The 19,602-nt window shown below is 42.6% G+C and overlaps 1 protein-coding gene across 1 annotated transcript in view; it reads left to right on the top strand.

Annotated features, from left to right (window-relative positions):
* The first annotated feature begins 304 nt into the window (after positions 1 to 304).
* LOC122679859 (antigen WC1.1-like) overlaps positions 305 to 19,602 on the top strand; it is a 55,941-nt gene continuing 36,643 nt past the window's right edge. The window contains exons 1-7 of the mRNA XM_043880655.1: positions 305 to 383; positions 5,400 to 5,720; positions 13,118 to 13,426; positions 13,507 to 13,824; positions 16,968 to 17,060; positions 17,137 to 17,451; positions 18,678 to 18,992. Of these exons, the coding sequence (XP_043736590.1) occupies positions 311 to 383; positions 5,400 to 5,720; positions 13,118 to 13,426; positions 13,507 to 13,824; positions 16,968 to 17,060; positions 17,137 to 17,451; positions 18,678 to 18,992 (1,744 nt within the window). The 5' untranslated portion in view covers positions 305 to 310. The remainder of the gene's footprint in view (positions 384 to 5,399; positions 5,721 to 13,117; positions 13,427 to 13,506; positions 13,825 to 16,967; positions 17,061 to 17,136; positions 17,452 to 18,677; positions 18,993 to 19,602) is intronic.

The raw sequence follows: 19,602 nt of genomic DNA on the forward strand, positions 1-19,602 counted from the left end.
AGGTACTCATAGCTTTCTACACCAGCCCCGGTCATGGGGCCTGGCATTCAGGACCACGGGAGCAGGAGGTCAAAGGACCGTGTTGCTCTTATAAGGAGATGTTGAAGATACAGAAGCTCATTGGTGTTTGAGCTTCAGAAAGTGGCAGATGCAGCCTCCGATAGTGCCTGAAATGGTGAAAGGTGTCGCTATTGGCTCTCAGGAGGGAGGATGTAGGGGACGGCCTATATAGACCCCGGTTGGCACCCTGACACCTCCTCACAGGCTGATCCTGCAGCTGGGACTGTGATCTTGAGGACGTGAATTCAGGATGGCTCTGAGCCAACACCTCTCCCTCCAGGGATTCTGTGTCCTCCTTCTCGGCACGGTGGTGGGTGGTCAAGGTAAGAGCTGCCCCTCTGTCCTGGGTCCACACCAGGTTGTGGACACCTTGATAAAGGGAAAGGGTATGGAGATGTGGAGCCACAGTCTTAGTGTTTTTGTCCAAAAACAAAGCACTCCGACTGTGAATACTGGTTCCTCTCCTGTGGGGAGTCCATTGGTCATAGAGGCAGATTTTACAGAGCAGTGAGGTTTGATCTGGACCGAGGTGGGTCAACCTGACTCCCCTCGCTGTCTCCCTTGTTCTCAGGGAGCTTCTAGGGGTCCCGGTGACACCCTGTGTGTGCAAATTCCCGTGACTGACCTCAGCTTGGACTCTGGGCTGTTCCCACACGCTCCACATGCCTGGTGTGTGAGCACTGCCTTCAGATCCCCATGTTTCCTGTGTCTGTGCTCCTGTAGGCTCTGTGCTTGTGTGTGTGTGTGTGTGTGTGTGTGCACACGCGCAGGTGAGGAGTGTGTGAGGGTGTGTGTGTGTGAGGGTATGAGGAGTGTGTGTGTGTGAGGAGTGTGTGAGGGTGTATGTGTGTGTGAGGAGTTTATGTATTTGTGTGTGTGAGCGTGTGAAGAGTGTGTGTGTGTGTGTGTAGTATGTGAGGAGTGCCTGAGTGGTGTATGAGGGTGTGTGAGGAGTATGTGAGGGTGAGTGAGGGTGTGTGAGGAGTGTTTGAGTAGCGTGTGAGGGTGTGTGTATTTGCGTGAGAAAATGTATGTGTGTGTGTGTGGGAGTGTGTGAGGCTCTGTGTGTGTGTGTGTATGTGTGTGTAAGGGGGATGGATCCTGTCTCTGTGAGATGAACAGGGCCGCTGAGCAGGGACTGAGTCCGCTGGTCTGTGAAGCACACAGGGTCTCACAGCGCTGGGTGTCATGGCCGCTCCTTGTAACTGGATCAGAGACAATCGTGCACCTGCCTGCCTCTCTCTGGCTCCTCTCGCCCATCGCCCCGGCTCCCCTCTGCTTGTTGCCATGTCTGCCCAGCACTGGGCTCTGTGAGAGGCTCCGCCTGCTGGGCTCGCCTGTTCCCACCAGGTGTCCATTATGGAGTAGAGAAGTCCGCATCCAGAAGAGAGGACCTCTTGTCTGTAGAGATCAGTTGATGCATAGCCTCAGGTGTATAAGTTCCTAAGTCCCTGCCCTGGTCCCTGTGACTCATTTCCTGTCATGCTGGGGGCCCGGGACGGTCCTTTCCCCTCCAGGAGCTCCTGTGACTCCATAGGGAGATCTTTCTCTCGTGCCCTCTCCTGCCCCTCCCTGGGAGCTGCTTCCCCCTGAGTGAGAGTGGAGTGTGTCATCAATCCTTCTGTTGTGGTCTGCAAGGTTTCTTTGGACAAATCCGCTGATCTGCTTAGGGGAGTCTTCTTGGGTGACAGAATTTTTTTCTTCTCCTTAGACTTTTAGAATTCTCTCTTTGTCTCTGCATTTGGACAATTTACTCTGTGCGTCTTGGAGAAGGTTGTTTTGGATTGAAATTTTGGGGTTACTTATTAGCTTCTTGAACTTAGATGTCCAGATTTTCCCCCAGGTTTGGGAAATTCTCAGCCTGTCTTTCTTTCTTTGCTAGGTCCCCTTGCTGCATGCGGGTTTTCTCTAGTTGCGGTAAGCAGGGGCTACTCCTCGCTGAGGTGCACAGACTTCTCACTGTGGTGGCTTCTCTTGGTGCAGAGCACAGGCTCCAGGTGCACAGGTTTCAGTAGTTGTGAGACACCGGCTTAGTTGCTCTGCGGCATGTGGAATCTTCCTGGACCAGGGATTGAACTCATGTCCCCTGCATTGGCAGGCGTATTCTTATCCACTTCACCACTGGGGAAGTCCTCAGCTATTATTTCTTTTCTCCTTCACTTCTCCTGTGACTCCATTCAATACATTGTTTCTCTTTATGGTGTACACAGTTCCCACTGCTTTCTACATTCCTTTCATTCTCTTTTTGTTCCTCTAATTGGATACTTTCAACTGATCTTTCTTCTAACTTATTCTTTTTTTTTTTTTCTTTTCCTTGGTCAAGTTTGTTGTTGAATCTCTGTACTGAATTCTTCAGTTTACTCATTGTATTGTGTTCATGCTAAATTGCCTCCATCATGTGTGACTCTTTGTGACCCCATGGACTGTAGCCCACCAGGGTCCTCTGTCCATGGGATTCACCAGGCAAGAATACTGGAGTGGGTTGCTATGTGCTCCTCCAGGGGATCTTCCAGACCCAGGGATCGAACCTGATTCTCTTAGATCTCCTGCACTGGCAGATGGGTTCTTTACCACTAGCACCACACGGGAAGCCCCTTCATTTATTATTCAGCTTCAAAATATCTGGTTAGTTTTTTTTTTTTTAATTTTATATGTCTTTATTGCTCTTATTTTATTTGTATTATTTTCCTGGTGTCAATAAATATTTGAATTCTCTTGTAACTCTCTGAGCATCTTTTGAAGTATTATTTTGAATTCTTTGTCAGGCAATTCTTGGATCTCCATTAATTTGAACTGGTTACAGGAGGTTTGCTGTATTCCTTTGGTGGGATTTTGTTTCCCTGATTCTCCTTGATGTCTTATTCTCTTGTAGATGTCTGCACATTCAAAAAAGCTGTCACCTCTGCCAGACACTAAGTCCTGATTTCAGTAGAGAAAGCCTTTCACCTCTGGGTAGGGGCACACTGGAACACTGCAGGGTGCCAAGTGCAGAGGCATAAGGTGGCACTGGGTCTGGGAGAACATGAGGCTGTTTGGCTCAGGCTGCTGGCGTCCACAGCATTGACAACTGTGTGGTGTTTGGCAAGTGTTGCAGGGGGTCTGCTGTCACTGGAATGATAGTTGGTGCCCTCAGCAGTGCCTCTTGTTCCAAAGCCTAGGTATCATGACCAGCAGTGGTGGTGGCCAGAGCCAATGGTGTGCACACACTTGGCTTTGGGGGTCTGTTGCAGGTGCCTCTGTGGGGAAGATGATGGTTGCAGATGCTCGTGATGTGGGAAAGCCTAGGAAGGCAGCAAAGGCCAAGACCAACAATGGCTCATTGCTCAAACTCATGTCCACTGAGCTGGTGATGCTATCTAACCATCTCATCCTGTGCTGCCCTTCTCCTTTTCCTTCATTCTTTCCCAGCCTCAGGGTCTTTCTCAACGAGTCAGCTCTTTGCATCAGGTGGCCAAAGTACTGGAGCTTCAGCTCCAGCATCAGTCCTTTCAATAAATATTCAGGGTTGATTTCCTTTAGGATTGACTGGTTTGATCTCCTTGCTGTCCAAAGAACTCTCAAGAGTCTTCTCAAGCACCACAGTTCCAAAGCGTCAATTCTTCAGGGCTCAGCCTTCTTTATGGCCCAACTCTCACATCCATACTTGACTACTGGAAAACCATCATCTGTGCTTGTGATTAATTCTTTTAGGTGTAAAATCTGCTGCATCTGTCTGCAGAGCAGGTCACTGTGAACTGTGACTGCTCCTGCCATGTGGTTGCTATTGGTCCTTTGCTCTTCTTTCTTATGCCTAGCCGTCTGTATAAGACTGGCTCAGCTTTGCAGGTCTGCAGGAAGTGAACCTGAAGCAGGATTTTCATATGGTGTCCCCAAAGGCTAGGGACTCTGATTACTCACCCTGCTCTTACCCTCCTGGCCAGAGGAACTCTCCTGGCACCCTTGACACTGAGTGATTCTGGTTTGGAGGATGTAATGATGCCTCCAAAATGACAGTATCTTGGCGTGGTCAAACTTCTTAGGGTACTCCAGATCTTTCTGGAGCTGTTTTTGTTACTGATTGCTGTCTAAGTTTGGTCTTTTTTAAGAGGATGGAGGCTGGTGTCTCCTAAATCAGCATTTTGGTCATGGCACATTTGAGGTCTTTATTCTTTGAGAGAATGGTTTTGGGTGTAGAAGTTTAGATTGGCATTTTTTTTTTCTTTCACTAAATCTAAGGCTTAAGTCTACTCTACCCTGACATCTCTTTTTGTTCTTGGGGTTTTAGATGTTCGTATAGATGTTTCTCAATTTTATACACCTAGTCTTTATCTTAGTATTTTTCTGTTAATTTTCTGCTGTTATTTCCCATTTTAGTAAAAGTAAGCTAGGTATGGTGTAGTAAAAAAACAAAATGTATCCTTATATAACATGTTCTGTTCACTTTGGCAGGACTTTTGCTATCATAATTCTTCTAGCACTCAGGATGTTGAATTCTCCACCATTATATTATGCTCCCACTGCAATACAAGGCTGCAGGATTTGCTGTGGTAGAAAAATATATTGGCTCTTAAGTGTCTCTATGTGGAAGTGACATCATTTGTTCTGCCACTTTGTTGAATGAGCCAGATCACATGGTTATGCTTAACTTCAAATAGGCAAGGAAATATTACTATTTCCACATGCTCATAAATAGAGAATTTTAAATGTTGCTGACCACTAGTGATGTCTCCATCTATCATGTTCCTGCAAATGAACTCCTTTTTAATGCAGAAACCACAGTTGTCTTAAAACTTAATCGCTAAAGTGACACCTGATCACTTTTGTCAAATTCCATTTGTTAGATGCATGTTATTGGGTACATTGGAGTGTGGATTACAGAAGGACATGAACACCAGGCGACAGGAATAACCAGGACACTGTAGAGCCTGTTACCCCAGCCCTCTGTTCCTAAGCTGGATGAGATGCTCCTTATGGACAGAGAAGTAGAGGGAGGATACCTTCCTGGATACCGGGCCAGGAGCAGTTACTGAGACGGGAAAGCTGGGCCCTAGTAGCCTTGGGCACATCTACAGGGAGGGCAGCATCCAGAGTCTCTGAAGGCCTGTCCTCGGTGGTGTCCCTGGAGCTGGTTCTACTGGCTTGTGAGAAATACCTGGTGTGTCCCTTCCTGCTCCAGGTTCAGTGATGGCACATTGGGAGCTTCGAGTTGGCCACAGTGGGAATGTTTATACCACAGAGGTCAAGAAATACTATATCCAATGCACTTTTTTGCTCTTCAGAGAGCTAATGTTTTAAATATTATATCACTGCAAGTCTCCTAAAATATCTCCTGTGTCCTGTGTCCTGTGTCTTTCTTGCAGATCTGGAGCTGAGGCTGAAGGATGGAGCCCACCGCTGTGAGGGGAGAGTGGAAGTGAAGCACCACGGAGAATGGGGCACAGTAGATGATAGATACTGGAGCATGAAAGATGCATCTGTAGTGTGCAGACAGCTGGTGTGTGGAGCTACCATTGGTTTTCCTGGAAGGGCTTATTTTGGGCCAGGACTTGGCCCCATTTGGCTTTTGCATACTTCATGTGAAGGGACAGAGTCAACTGTCAGTGACTGTAGGCATTCTGATATTAAAGATTATCGTAATAATAGCTATTCCCATGATCAGGATGCTGGAGTAGTCTGCTCAGGTAAGTCCTGTCTGATCTGGCAAGGAATCTCTAGCAGGAGAAGCCTCTGTCTTATCACCAGAATGACTCAAGATTATGGATTATAGCCTTTAGAATATGCTTGGGTGAAGGGTCTGTGTGATGTGTCACAGAAGGTAGAGAAGTCAGGTCAAAAGTTTCATACAGACATAGCTGCTGTGTTTGACCTCTGTGACATAGTCTTATCATGGTAATTGTTCTGTATTCTTTGACATAATGGTCAGTAGGGTGTGGCTACATGGTGCAGGGTGGTGGTCACAGGACAGTTGTAGGCAACAAGGTGTATCATACTCATAGGTCTTAAAACTCAGAGTCACCACACTCCATCAGGTCAGTATGTGGGGGATGTGCCAATAGAATAGGCTCATCCAAGCAATGGTGACCCAAAAGGGCATGTTAAGACCTATGGGCATGTGACCTTACAGGGGGTCAGGGTGCAGTTACACAAGGAAAAGGTGTGAGGGGATTTCACTGGTACATTTAAATGTCCCTAGGTCACAGTCAGAGGAAGCCAGAAGTGGAACTTGTGGCAGAAAACAGTCTCATCACACTGGTGCACCTGATCAACTGAGTGGGGAGCTCACATGACATTTGCAGGGATGTTGAGGGACCAGGAAAATGAAGTCTTGAAGTTTACAACACAGTAGCTGAAATGCATCGCGTATAAGAGGCAGTGAAGCTAAGAGGACCTGAAGTGACTCCTATGAAGTGCTCAGTGCTGTCTATGTGTTTGACCTGTGCCAAGGTGGATGCAGTAAATACAACAGTGAACCTAGGGTGTGAGTGGGTGATCACAGTATTTGACAGAGATGCTTCTAGTTGTTATCATTATTACGGATTGGATGTCCAGGATATTTTTTTTCCCAATTATTTTTATTAGTTGGAGGCTAAGTACTTTACAATATTGTAGTGGTTTTTGCCATACACTGACATGAGTCAGCCATGGATTTACCTGTGTTCCCCATCCTGAACCCCCTTCCCACCTCCCTCCCCATCCCATCCCTCTGGGTCATCCCAGTGCACCAGCCCCAAGCACTTGTCTTATGCATCCAACGTGGAGATGTCCAGGATATTAATCCCATCAGAGAAGCTGGACTGGAGGAAGATATTGTCAGTTATCACAGTGAATTCCCTCACATAGGGAGCTGGTCTTAGGCAAGAATCACCCCACCTGATGTGATCGTGGGACAAGGGAGCCCTGAGGACACCTGCAGTAGGACCTTAGCAGCCACAGCCAGTCAGCTCTTGGGTGTTTATGTTGAGGAAGATCATTGGAAAAGTGATCTTTTCTAATCTCAACTTCAGCAGATCTTTGATGATTCCAGTTGAAGCCCTTAAGAAAAACAATTCTTGCCCTTTTCAAAAGGTACTTTATTGAGGTATGACTGACATACAAAACTGCTTGATAAGTATGCATTTGTGAAACCATTACAGCACTTATGTCATAAATCTATCCATCTCTTCAAAAAGTTTTCTTCCATTCTCTTTATTATTCTTATTAAAAATAATTATTTTCAAGGAGATTTTAAATTTTAGTTAGAAACTTTTGTTTTAAGCAAACCTGTTTTCTGGCATCTCAAGTAACCTTCCTCATTGTCACAATGTCCTAATCATAGTTCTAACTGCAGATAAATTTCTGGAAACACTACAGGTGTCTCTACCATATTTTGATAAGTCAGCATCTGAATGAAAATGGAGTGTGTGATGTTTGAATTTTCTGTGAAATTAGAACTCCCAATGTCATCATCCTAAGAAGACTGATGTCTTGATATTAATTCCAGTTAAGTTACACTTAAAAGTAAAGGATTGGAGAGTGTTCTGATATTTAAACCCTGATTGTGGTTTGTACTCCCTGACTACCATTGCTCTAACTTAGGCTCTCACATTTATGAATGGTTCCAGGTTCCTTCTATTTCTCTTTTTGTCATTAGTTTCCTCCCCTTGGTCTGTCTTTTCTGTATTTTCAGACATGTTTTAATGATGCAAAGGTAAGTTAAAGTGGTGGTGATGTAAGATTAGAATAGCTTGTTTTTTTTTCATTTTCTTAATCGAAATTGAACTCTTGGAGTTTCTTCTGGTTAATCTTAGGAGTCAGGTATGGAAGAGAAATTTCAGCCTCAGTAGTGGATTGTTGAAAGTGGAGTACTGTGTTTAGGAGAAATCTAGAGTGGAAACAATGACCAGAGAAGAAGGTAGAGAAGCTTGTTTGAAATAACGAGGAGACTTCAATGAGGGGCTAAACAAATTGAGCAGGACTGTGGTGCAAGTGTGCTAAGTTGCTTCAGTCCTGTCCTACTCTTTGTGACACCATGGACCGTAGCCCACCAAGCTCCTCTGTCCATGGGATTCTCCAGGCAAGAATACTGGAGTGGGTTGCCATTTCCTTCTCCAGGTGATCTCTCTCACTCAGGGATCAAACCTGGGTCTCCTGCATTGCAGGCAGAGTCTTGATTATCTTCTGAGCCAACAGGAACTACAGTACTGAACTGGAAACTGGTGAGGGGATGAAGATGCAAGGATTGCAGGAGGGGAGGGTTGGAAAGATGCAGGTCAACTCCTACATTCACCACAGCCTCTGTGTTACACTTCCTTCCTGCCCTCATCCCTTCCCTCCCTCTCTTCCTTTATCCTGTTGTGGGAGTCATTTCTGAGGTCTGTGGAAGTGCTAGGAGGTTGCAGTTTTCTTAGAGGAAAGTTTTTATAATAGAGATTCTGTTTATTTAACAAATATAAGTTTACTCATCTTTTTCTCTCTTTTTTTGTATCCGATTTTGGTGAGTTGTGTTTCACAAGTAATGTGTTTTCAAGGACTAGGCCCACTTTACAAAAAATTTTCAAATTAGAATAACGCTAGTTCATATCTCTTATCTTTAGATGTTGGGAAGATCTATAATGATATTCCTCCTTTTGTTACTGGTGTTGTTAATTTGTGTTCCCTCTTTTTTCTTAATTGGTTTTGCTAGAAGATTATCAGTGTTAATATCTTTTTAAGAGAATCACTAATGGACCCTATTGATTTTTTTTATTTGTATTTGCTTTCTACTTATTTGATTTCTGTACTCAGTTCTCACTCCTCTTTTTCAGTTATGATCTTCCCTGATAGCTCAGTTGGTAAAGAGTCTGCCTGCAATGCAGGAGACCCCTGTTTGATTCCTGGATTGGGAAGATCCCCTGGAGAAGGGATAGGCTACCCATTCCAGTATTCCTGGGCTTCCCTTGTGGCTCAGCTGGTAAAGAATCTGCCTGCAATGAGGGGCATCTGGGATCGATCCTTGGGTTGGGAAGATCCCCTGGAGAAGGGAAGGCTACCCACTCCAGTATTCTGGCCTGGAGAATTCCATGGACTGTATAGACCATGGGGTCACAAAGAGTCAGACACGACTGAGTGACTTTCACTTTTCAGTTATGACTGTTGTTGCTTTTGTAGATTCTTGGGCCTTGGATCATTTTCTTCTGTTTCTATTTTTATTCTAATGTAGGCATCTAGGAAGCATCAAGGTTCTAAATTTTCTTCTAAGCATTACTTTATTTTTAAGCCACCAGTTTTGATAGTATATAATTTCTTTTGTATTTTATTACCATAAAATGTTTCTTTTTCTCTGAATGTATTCTTTGTCTTATAGTCTGACTTTCTATGATATTAATATAGATGCTGTATACAGCTTTCTTTGATTTGTGTTTGCATAGTATATAATTTTTTACCTTTTTAATATGTTTCTGTGTTTATATTTAAACACATATATGTTTATAGACAGTATATTGTTTTGTCTTATTTTATCTGGTCTGATCATCTTGTTGTTTATTTGGAGTACTTAAATTATTTACATTTAATGTAATTATTGATATAATTGAGTTTAAGTGTACTTGCCTGCTATTTGTTATATCTTTGTTCCTATTTTAATCTTTGAGTATATTTTATTATTTTATCTTAAAACTCTATTGGCTTATTAATCATATCAGATTTTTAGGTGATAATAATGTTGAATTTTTTTTTTAATTTTAAAATAATTTTAATTTATTTTTGACTGTGCTGGGTCTTCCCTGATGCATGGGTTTTTCTCTAGCTGTGGAGAACAGAGGCTACTCTCTAGTTTCAGTGCACAAGGTTCCCATTGCGGTGGCCTCGCTTGTTTTGGAGCACAGGCTCTAGGGTGTACAAGCTTCAGTAGTCGTGGCCCCTGGGCTCTAGAGCACAGGCTCACTAGTTGTGATGCATCAGCTTAGTTGCTCCGTGGTATGTGGGATTTTCCTAGACCTGGGATCGAAACTGCGTCTCCTGCATTGGCAGATGGATTGCTCACCACTGAACCATTGGGGAAGCCCATGTTGAATTATTAATGTTTAATTACATTCTACCTTGAAATGATATTATGTCACAACAAGCAATGTCAGTCACTAGTTTTCTACCACTTCCCTGTTCTTGTCTTTGGTGCTATCATTGTCATACATTCTACTTATAGATTTATTATGAATCTTATAGTTTGTTGCTAATATTTTGCCTTAAATCTTCTCAAAGAGAATCAGCATTTAGCACAGTCTCTACAGCTTTGAGAGGATCCCTGTTTTCATCTGCTGTCATCTCCCTTTAGCTTGAAGAACTTTCTGAGGCAGTTTTGTGTAGTGTGTGTCTGGTGGCCTCCAATTCTATCATCCTTCATTGACCTGAAATCATTTTAATTTTCATTCAGTTTTGAAAAGTATTTTCATAGCTGATTCAATTCTAAGGTAACAAATGCCCAACCCCAATACTTTAAATATGCTTTTACATTGTTATGTGACTTTCATTGCCTCCAACAAAAAGTCAGTAAATGATACTTATCTTTTTGTTCCTTGTATATTATGTGTCAAATTTCCCTGGCTGCTCTTAAGATATTTTTGTTTCTTTGATTACTACTGAATTTCAGCATTTACATTGTCATGTTTTCTGAGAATGATTTCATTACCTTGTTTGGGGTTTGTTTAGCTTTTCGAATCAGTGGATTTACAGTTTTCAAAAAATTTGGAAAAACTTCCTTTATCTTTTCTTAGTATTTTTCCACACAGCCCTTATTTTGAATCTCCAAATACACATATTTTATATATTTCTATGTTATCCACTACATGCCACTGTGTTTTCATTCATATTTTTCTGCCTTTTTGCTCTCTTTGGTTCAGTTTAGATAGTATCTATTGCAGTGTTTTACTTCCCAATTCTTTCATTCTGCAGTGTCTAGTCTCTTGTGTAATTAATCCAAATAATTGTCCATTCCAACACTATATTTTTTCGGTTTTAGAAGTCTCATTTGTTTATTTTTCCTAGTTTTCCTCCCTGCTTATTTTTATTCTTCATTATACATATTGATATTAGTGGTTTAAAGATCTCTTTGGCCAATTCAATCATTTCTATAATTTGTGAAGCTGATTTAAATAATTATTTTTTAAAAATGTGTTATGGGTTACATTTTTCCCCTTTGGAAATTCTAATAATTTTTTTGGTTGGATGTTGGTCATCACTAAGCAGTCCTTTACCAGTAAGAACTTTAGAAATAAATAATCAGAACACATCTAAAAATCAGGGAATTGTACTTGATGAATCAAATAAAGTTTTTTCATTGGGTTATCTTCATTCTGTTCAAAATGTGTTCCTTTGATGACCAAATGATGAACTTTTATTTTGGCTTGTCTCCTTTAGTTTTAAATCTTCCTTGATCCCACCTTGCCTGCCATATGCCCCACCTACACCCTACTTCCTCAGCAGTAGCTATCCTTTCTGATTTTCTATTCCATTCATCTGTATCTTTTAAAATGGTGTTTGCTTGTCTGAAGTGGGAGACATGAAAAAGGATAGCAGCTTAAGTGATAGATGGGAGGAGCAGAGGGTGATGTAATATGCTAACAACCTATTCAGCAAGTGTTTCCCACATATACTTACATATTTTGTTCATATTGAGGCTTCTTCAACTTGGAACTCTGCAAATTATGGCTTGTTTGCTCACTTTCTCCTCCTTCTCCATCTTCCTCCTCCTTTTAGAATTGTCAAACTTTCAACATGCTATCTTCTTTCGGAATTGTAAAACACCTATGAAAGAAATTAAAGACAATATGATCAATGGAAAGTCATTCTGTGCTTCTGGCCTGGAAGAATTAACATTGTTAAAATGCCTGTACAGTCAAAGTGATCTACAGATTTAATGCAATTCCTATCTAAATCCCAATGACATTCTTAATAGAAATAGAGAAAACAATCTTAAAATAGCAGTGTGTGGTTTAATTTTTGTATATTCATGAATTTCCTGTTTCCTTATCACTATTGAGTTTTAGTTCCATTCCATTATGGTCATGAGAGATACTTGGAATTATTTTAATATTTTTGAATTTGTTAAGAGTTATTTGTAACCTAGCCTGGAGAATATTCCATTTGTACTTGAGAAGAATGCATATTTTTCTGTGGTTAGAATTAGTACAATGATAGTATTAAAATCAATTAGCATTTTCTATGAGTCCTGTTTCAGAAGAAAAACCTTTAATAGGAGATGATCTGGAAACTCAGCTGTCTGGTAAGCTCCCCCTGAGAACACACACTCTACCAGGTTCTTTGACAAATCCTAGGATTTCAAGAGAGATGGCTGGGACTCTCTCTCTATGACTCTGTTTTCTTAATTCCTCTTCTTTCCCACTGAGGTCACTGAAGAAATTCATGGCATTTTTGCTATTGAAAAGACAAGATGTGATGACATAAACATGAATTAGTGATAGCATCTATATTTCGTCTCTGGAGCTGTCACCTGTCTACAGGTTGGCATCCCCTCATGGATCCAGCCTCAAGACTTTCCCTCATCTAAGTCACTTGAGGACTAGCTCCTGGGAGAGAAAATTGATCAGAATATTAGCCCTGCAAGTTCCAGGAAAGCTTTCTAAGCTTGTCTGGATGCTAGGATTCTAATCTCACAGCCCACGTCCCTCTGGGTGGGTTCTGTTCTGCATATCTCTACTTTCAAGTGCCTCCATATTATACGTTATCCTTGGATCTGTAGGTCCTAGGCTGTAAATGAGAAATTCACTTCTTCAACCAATGCTAAAAGATGTGTTTCCAGAATTCAGCCATTCCAATGATCTGAACTGGGCTCTGTAGTTTCTTGGCTCCTAGACCAAGGAATTCAGATTTCTAACCAGTCTCAAAGTGTATGTTCTTGGGATTCAGCCATTCCAAACTGACCTTGTAATGCTCCTGGATTTCTCTTTAGAAACCTGCTCAAGAAAATTCTATTATGACGCTAACTGTCAAACACTCTCTACATGCTCCACTTCTAAAAAGAAAAACTTTCACACCATGGCCTGTAATGAGCAGTTTCAAGTCAGTACCACGAACATTCACTGGTTTTGTTGTTGTTTCCTCTTAGGATTTGCACGTCTGGTTGGAGGGGATGGACCCTGCTCAGGGCAAGTAGAAGTGCATTCTGGAGAAGCCTGGATCCCAGTGTCTGATGGGAACTTCACACTCCCCACTGCCCAGGTCATCTGTGCAGAGCTGGGATGTGGCAAGGCTGTGTCTGTCCTGGGACATGTGCCCTTCAGAGAGTCAGATGGCCGGGTCTGGGCTGAAGAGTTCAGGTGTGAGGGGGAGGAGCCTGAGCTCCGGGTCTGCCCCAGAGTGCCCTGTCCAGGGGGCACATGTCACCGCAGTGGAGGTGCTCAGGTTGTCTGTTCAGGTGAGATGCATGTCAGGCCTTTCATCTCTGTGAACACCCTGTTCATGTGATTTTGCTGAAACTCTGTCTTCTTCTACCAGCATACTCAGAAGTCCGGCTCATGACAAACGGCTCCTCTCAGTGTGAGGGGCAGGTGGAGATGAACATTTCTGGACAATGGAGAGCGCTCTGTGCCTCCCACTGGAGTCTGGCCAATGCCAATGTTGTCTGTCGTCAGCTTGGCTGTGGAGTTGCCGTCTCCACTCCCAGAGGACCACACTTGGTGGAAGAAGGTGATCAGATCTCAACAGTCCGATTTCACTGCTCTGGGGCTGAGTTCTTCCTGTGGAGTTGTCCTGTGACTGTCCTGGGTGGGCCTGACTGTTCCCATGGCAACACGGCCTCTGTGATCTGCTCAGGTAAGAGAGAGGGACAAGGGCTACTGGTACTCAGGATGCTCCTGGAGTGAAATGTCCCCAAGAACAGAGAGTGAGGGAAAATGGACTTCAAAGTCAGATATTTCGTGGTGAAACATGGATCTTCTCATTGTTCCTTCATTTTTCAGGCCAGGGCAAGGAGTATGAAGGGGAATAATATATTTTTAAGCAACATTGTTGTTTACATATAATCATAGAAGACAGTGTAGAAGCAGTAAGTATAGATCTCAGTATGAACCCCAATCCAGAGCAATAAAGAGAATGTCCCCAGCACCACAGTCACTGTTGCCGCCAGTAACTGTGTCCTCCCTCCTCTACAGGGAAAACCACTTACTTAACTTCTACCAACATAGTGTTTTATCAATTTTTGAACTTTATATAAAATGATGCAGTATGTTGCATCTTTTGTATCTAATTTTTTAGACTCAAAATTATGTTTGGGATTCACTCATGATGTTGTATATTGTAGCACTTTATTTTTTTTTTTATTACTGTAGAGTATGACTTTGAATGATCACATGGTCATGTACTGATCAATTCTACTGACAGCATAAATCTGAGTTGTTTCCAGTTCTTGACTATTACAAATATGATACTACAAGTTACCATGACAATGTCTTTGGATGCAAATATGTGATACTTTCCATGTTTAACCTTTGGTCTTTTCTTTTCTTTTCTTTTGATTTAGTTGATTTATTTCATTTGATTAAATGGTGTCCTTTGATGAACTCATTTCTTAATCTTATGGAAACATAACTTGCCAACTTTTTCCTGTAGATTTAATGTTTCTTATACCCTTTAAAAAGAATTTTTGCCTACTCCAAGATCATAAAAACATTCTCCAAGAGTTTGTTATCGAAATTTTATTATTTTTCTCTTGCATATAATTGTGCATTCCTTCTGGGATTGATATCTGTGTAAGATAAGGGTCAGGTTTCATATGGACATCCAATTGACTCAATCTTTTTCTGAAAAGACTCTTTTCCCCACTTCAGAGATGCCTTCGTCATAAGCAGAAAGGCAAGTATGTCTGTCCTTTTTAAGACTCTCTGTTCTGTTCCATGTTATCATTTGTCTATCCTCACGCCAATACTGCATTTTCTTAATTATCATAACTTTGTCGTCGTTGTTGTTCAATCACTAAGTCATGTCTGACTCTTTGTGACTCCATGAACTACAGCTCACCAGGCTTCCATGTCCTTCACTATCTCCCAGAGTTTCAAACTTTGTAGTAAGTCTTAATAATTTTAATTTACAAGAGTTACTTTATATTAACTCCTCTAACTTTGTTGCTTTTCTTACCAACTGTGATGGTCATTCTTGGTTGCTTGTATTTTGTATGAATTTAGAAATCAGCTTGTCATTTCACCAAAAGAAAAGCTGAAGGCTATTTTCATTGAGATTAGATTTAAAAATTTGAGAGTAGACAAAGAAATTTGAGGATGATTGACAGTGACAGTGTTGAGTTTTCCAAATCCTTGACATAATACATCCCTCCGTTCAGTTAGATCTTGAATTTCTCTCAGAGATTTTGCCCATCTTCTACTAGGATTTCTCCTAGGTATTTTATTTTTGATGTTATGAGTATTTTTGTGAAAGTGTCCTGGCAAAGAATTCTCTTTGAGTTGTTTTCATCTTTTAATTTTTTAAATTTTGATGTCATTTGAGACATTAAAATGTTGGGAAAGTAATATAAAAATTCCCTTATAACCTTTACCTGGGTTTCTAAATGTTAGTATCAATATTTTGCTTTAATCTTTCTGTGTGTGTGAGTGCCTTTCCTTCACGATTCCCCTTCTGCCCCATTTCTTCCTGAATATGTAAAATCTTTCTGAATTAAGTTGAAGAAATGATGTTCCTTTACCCTTAGAACACTTCTAGGAGTTTTTTTTTTTACAGAACCAGAGTTCAGTCAAGTCTTTAAATGACTTCAGCTCCAGGTGACATCTAATTGCAGCACTGAAAGACTGCCAAACTGAGTTTTTTTCCTGATCAATGACTCAAAATCATAAGCAAAATGAAGTATATATTCTTTTTCTTCAGCTAAAAGTTTTGCCTTTTCATATTGATCAAATGGCTAACATCGTTGAATCACATAAAAAGCAAGAGAGTTCTGGAAAAACATCTTCTGCTTTATTGACTATGCCAAAACTTTGAGTGTGTGGATCATAAAAAACTGTGGAAATTTCTTAAAGAGATGGGAATACCAGACCACCTTACCTGCCTCCTGTATGCAGAAATATCAAGAAACTCAGAAATGCTGATGACACCACCTTTATGGCAGAAAGCAAAGAGGAGCTGAAGAGCCTCTTGATGAATTTGAAAGAGGAGAGTGAAAAAGCTGGCTTAAAACTCAACAATCAAAAAACTAAGATCAAGGCATCCAGTCCCATCACTTCATGGCAAATAGATGGGGTAACAGTGGAAACAGTGGCTGACTTCATTTTTTTGGGCTCCAAAATCACTGCAGATGGTGACTGCAGACCAAGAAATTAAAAGACACTTACTCCTTGGAAGGAAAGTTATGACCCAACCTAGACAGCATATTAAAAAGCAGAGACATTACTTTGCCAACAAAGGTCTGTCTAGTGAAGGCTATGGTTTTTCCAGTAGTCATGTATGGATGTGAGACTTGGACTGCAAAGAAAGCTGAGCACTGAAGAATTGATGATTTTGAACTGTGGTGTTGGAGAAGACTCTTGAGAGTCCTTTGGACTGCAAGGAGAGCCAACCAGTCCACCCTAAAGGAGATCAGTCTTGGGTGTTCATTGGAGGGACTGAAGAAGCTGAAACTCCAATACTTTGGCCACCTGATGTGAAGAGCTGACTCATTGGAAAAGACCCTGATTCTGGGAAAGATTGAGGGCAGGAGGAGAAGGGGACGACAGAGGATGAGATGGTTGGATGGTATCACTGACTCGATGGGCATGGGTTTGGGTGGACTCCGGGTGACTTCGCGTGCTGCGGTTCATGGGTTCGCAAAGAGTAGGACACTACTGAGCGACTGAACTGAAGTAACTGAACACAGCTTTCATCTTAGGCTCTATCACTAGGTCATTATTTCCCTTAATTCAGTTTCCTGTTCTTCAGCCCTTCCAGACTTCTGATCATTGTTGTTTCTTCAGGAAACCAGACCCAGGTGCTGCCCCAGTGCAACAACATCCTGTCTGAACCAGCAGGGTCTGCGGCCTCAGAGGAGAGCGCCCCCTACTGCTCAGGTGAGGGTCCCACAGGACAGAAGACCCTATTCATTCCCCAGGTCAACGCCCCATTGTCCCTTTTCTCTCTCCTCAGACAGCAGACAGCTCCGCCTGGTGGACGGGGGCGGTCCCTGCGCCGGGAGAGTGGAGATCTTTGACCAGGGCTCCTGGGGCACCATCTGTGATGATGGCTGGGACGTGGAAGATGCCCACGTGGTGTGCAGGCAGCTGGGCTGTGGACAAGCCCTCAATGCCACGGGGTCTGCCCACTTCGGGGTGGGATCAGGGCCCATCTGGATGGACGACCTGAACTGCACTGGAAAGGAGTCCCACGTGTGGAGGTGCCCTTCCCGAGGCTGGGGGCGGCACGACTGCAGACACAAGCAGGACGCGGGGGTCATCTGCTCAGGTCTGCGCTGCACACTGTCCACAGGCTAGGGGAGTGTGGGGCCCTGGAGGACGGGGTCTGAGCTCTGAGGGAGAGGTGCTGAAAGGACCAGAGAAGGAGGCTTCCTCCCATGGAGCCTGTGTTTCCAGCAGATGTGAAGACGAGGTGCTTTCACTTCCTCCTGCTTCAGCTGAGGGTCTGGTCCTTTCTTCTCCTCAGTGTTTCCTGGCAGTACCATTTTTTACAGTTTTTGTTGAAAGCAAGGCTCTCTCTCCAGTTACATACAAAAATTTTAAACCCACGGTACTAGTTTCCATTTGCTTCCCTAACAATTTACCAATTAGTGGTTTAAAACAGCATATATTTATTTCCTTACTCTTCTGTAGCTTAGATGTCCAGCTAGGATCTCACTGGGCTGGGATCAAGGCTTCAGCAGGGCTGCATCACTTCTGTGGCTCTGGGGGAGAATCTATTTCTTGTCTTTTCAATCTTCTAGATGAAAAAAAGGAAAGTTATTCACCCAGTCGTGTCTGACTCTTTGTGATCCCATGGACTGTATCCTGCCCCGCCCCTCTGTCCATGGAATTCTCAAGCTTCTAGAAACCACCTACATCCCTTGGTTCTCAGCTCCCTTCATCCATTATCAGACCAGCAATGCTGCAGGCCTCCAAATATTATCGAGAGTCACATCTCTCTCTCTAGGCAGAGCTAAGAAATGTATTCCATGTTTAAGGATAGTGGGTCTAAGGATGTGCTTAGACTGGGCTCACATTGTTAATATAATTAATATTCTAGATTAATCTCACCATCCCAAGATCCTTTTCTTAATCACATCTGTAAATCCCTTTTGTCAGGTATGGTAACATATTCACAGGTTGCAGAGATTGGGATGTGGACATTTTGGGGTTAATTATTCTGCCTATCTCCCTAATATCCACATCACATCCCTTGACACACTCTTCAAAGATTTGGTCAGGAAGCTGAATTCAGCTGCCCCTCCCTGACTAGCGCCCACAGAGATTGGTCTTCCTCTCAGTTCATATCCACTACACCATTGTGGTAGAAATAGAAGGACAGACACAAATGGACAAAGTCAGTTAAAAGTGAGGCAATGTCAGTCTTGCCATCTAGTGGGTACCTCTTAAACAAGGTCAGAGATTAAAGTTCACCATTTCTAGAAGAAAGGAAAACCTAAAACATCCAGCAAAGTTTTCACTGTGTCTTGTCTCCTCCCCTTTCAATCTTAGAGTTCCTGGCCCTCAGGATGGTGAGTGAGGACCAGCAGTGTGCTGGGTGGCTGGAAGTTTTCTACAACGGGACCTGGGGCAGTGTCTGCCGCAACCCCATGGATGACATCACTGTGTCCATGATCTGCAGACAGCTTGGCTGTGGGGACAGTGGAACCCTCAACTCTTCTCTTGCTCTTAGAGAAGGTTCTAGACCCCGGTGGGTGGATGGAATCCGGTGTCGGAAAACTGACACCTCTCTCTGGCAGTGTCCTTCTGACCCTTGGAATTACACTTCATGTTCTCCAGAGGAGGAAGCCTACATCTCGTGTGCAGGTGACTTACTGTTTCTGTGTGTCTGTCCTAACCCTGTAGGATGCAGTGAGATTTGATATTTTAAAATCTAAGTGGTGAGTTTAATTTGGGTCCACAAAATGACATTAAGTGAAATTGTTAGTTGCTCAATCATGTCCGACTCTTTGTGCCTGCATGGACTATAGCCTGCCAGGCTCCTCTGTCCACGGGATTCTCCAGGCAAGAATACTGGAATGGGTTTCCATTCCCTTCTCCAGGGGATCATCCCAACCTAGGTATTGCAATTGAGTCTCCCGCACTGCAGTCAGATTCTTTACTGTCTGAGCCACCAGAGAAGCCTAAATGAGGTAAGGATGGAACTGATTTTATCCACATATTCCAATCCTGTTTGTTAAAATTTTTAATTGAGATGTAATTCTTGTAACATTATATTAGTTCTAAGTGTAAAACATAGTGTTTATGTTTTTGTACATATTGGTAAATCATCACCACATGTACAGTAATATCCATCACCACATGTAGTTACATTTTTTTTCTTATGATCCCACAAGTAAGAATTTGCATGCTGCAACTAAGACCCAGCGCAACCAAATAAATAATTAATTTAAAAAGAGAGTATTATTCTCTTCAT

The sequence above is a fragment of the Cervus elaphus genome, chromosome 22, assembly GCF_910594005.1.
Source record: "Cervus elaphus chromosome 22, mCerEla1.1, whole genome shotgun sequence".
Lineage (NCBI taxonomy): Eukaryota > Metazoa > Chordata > Mammalia > Artiodactyla > Cervidae > Cervus > Cervus elaphus.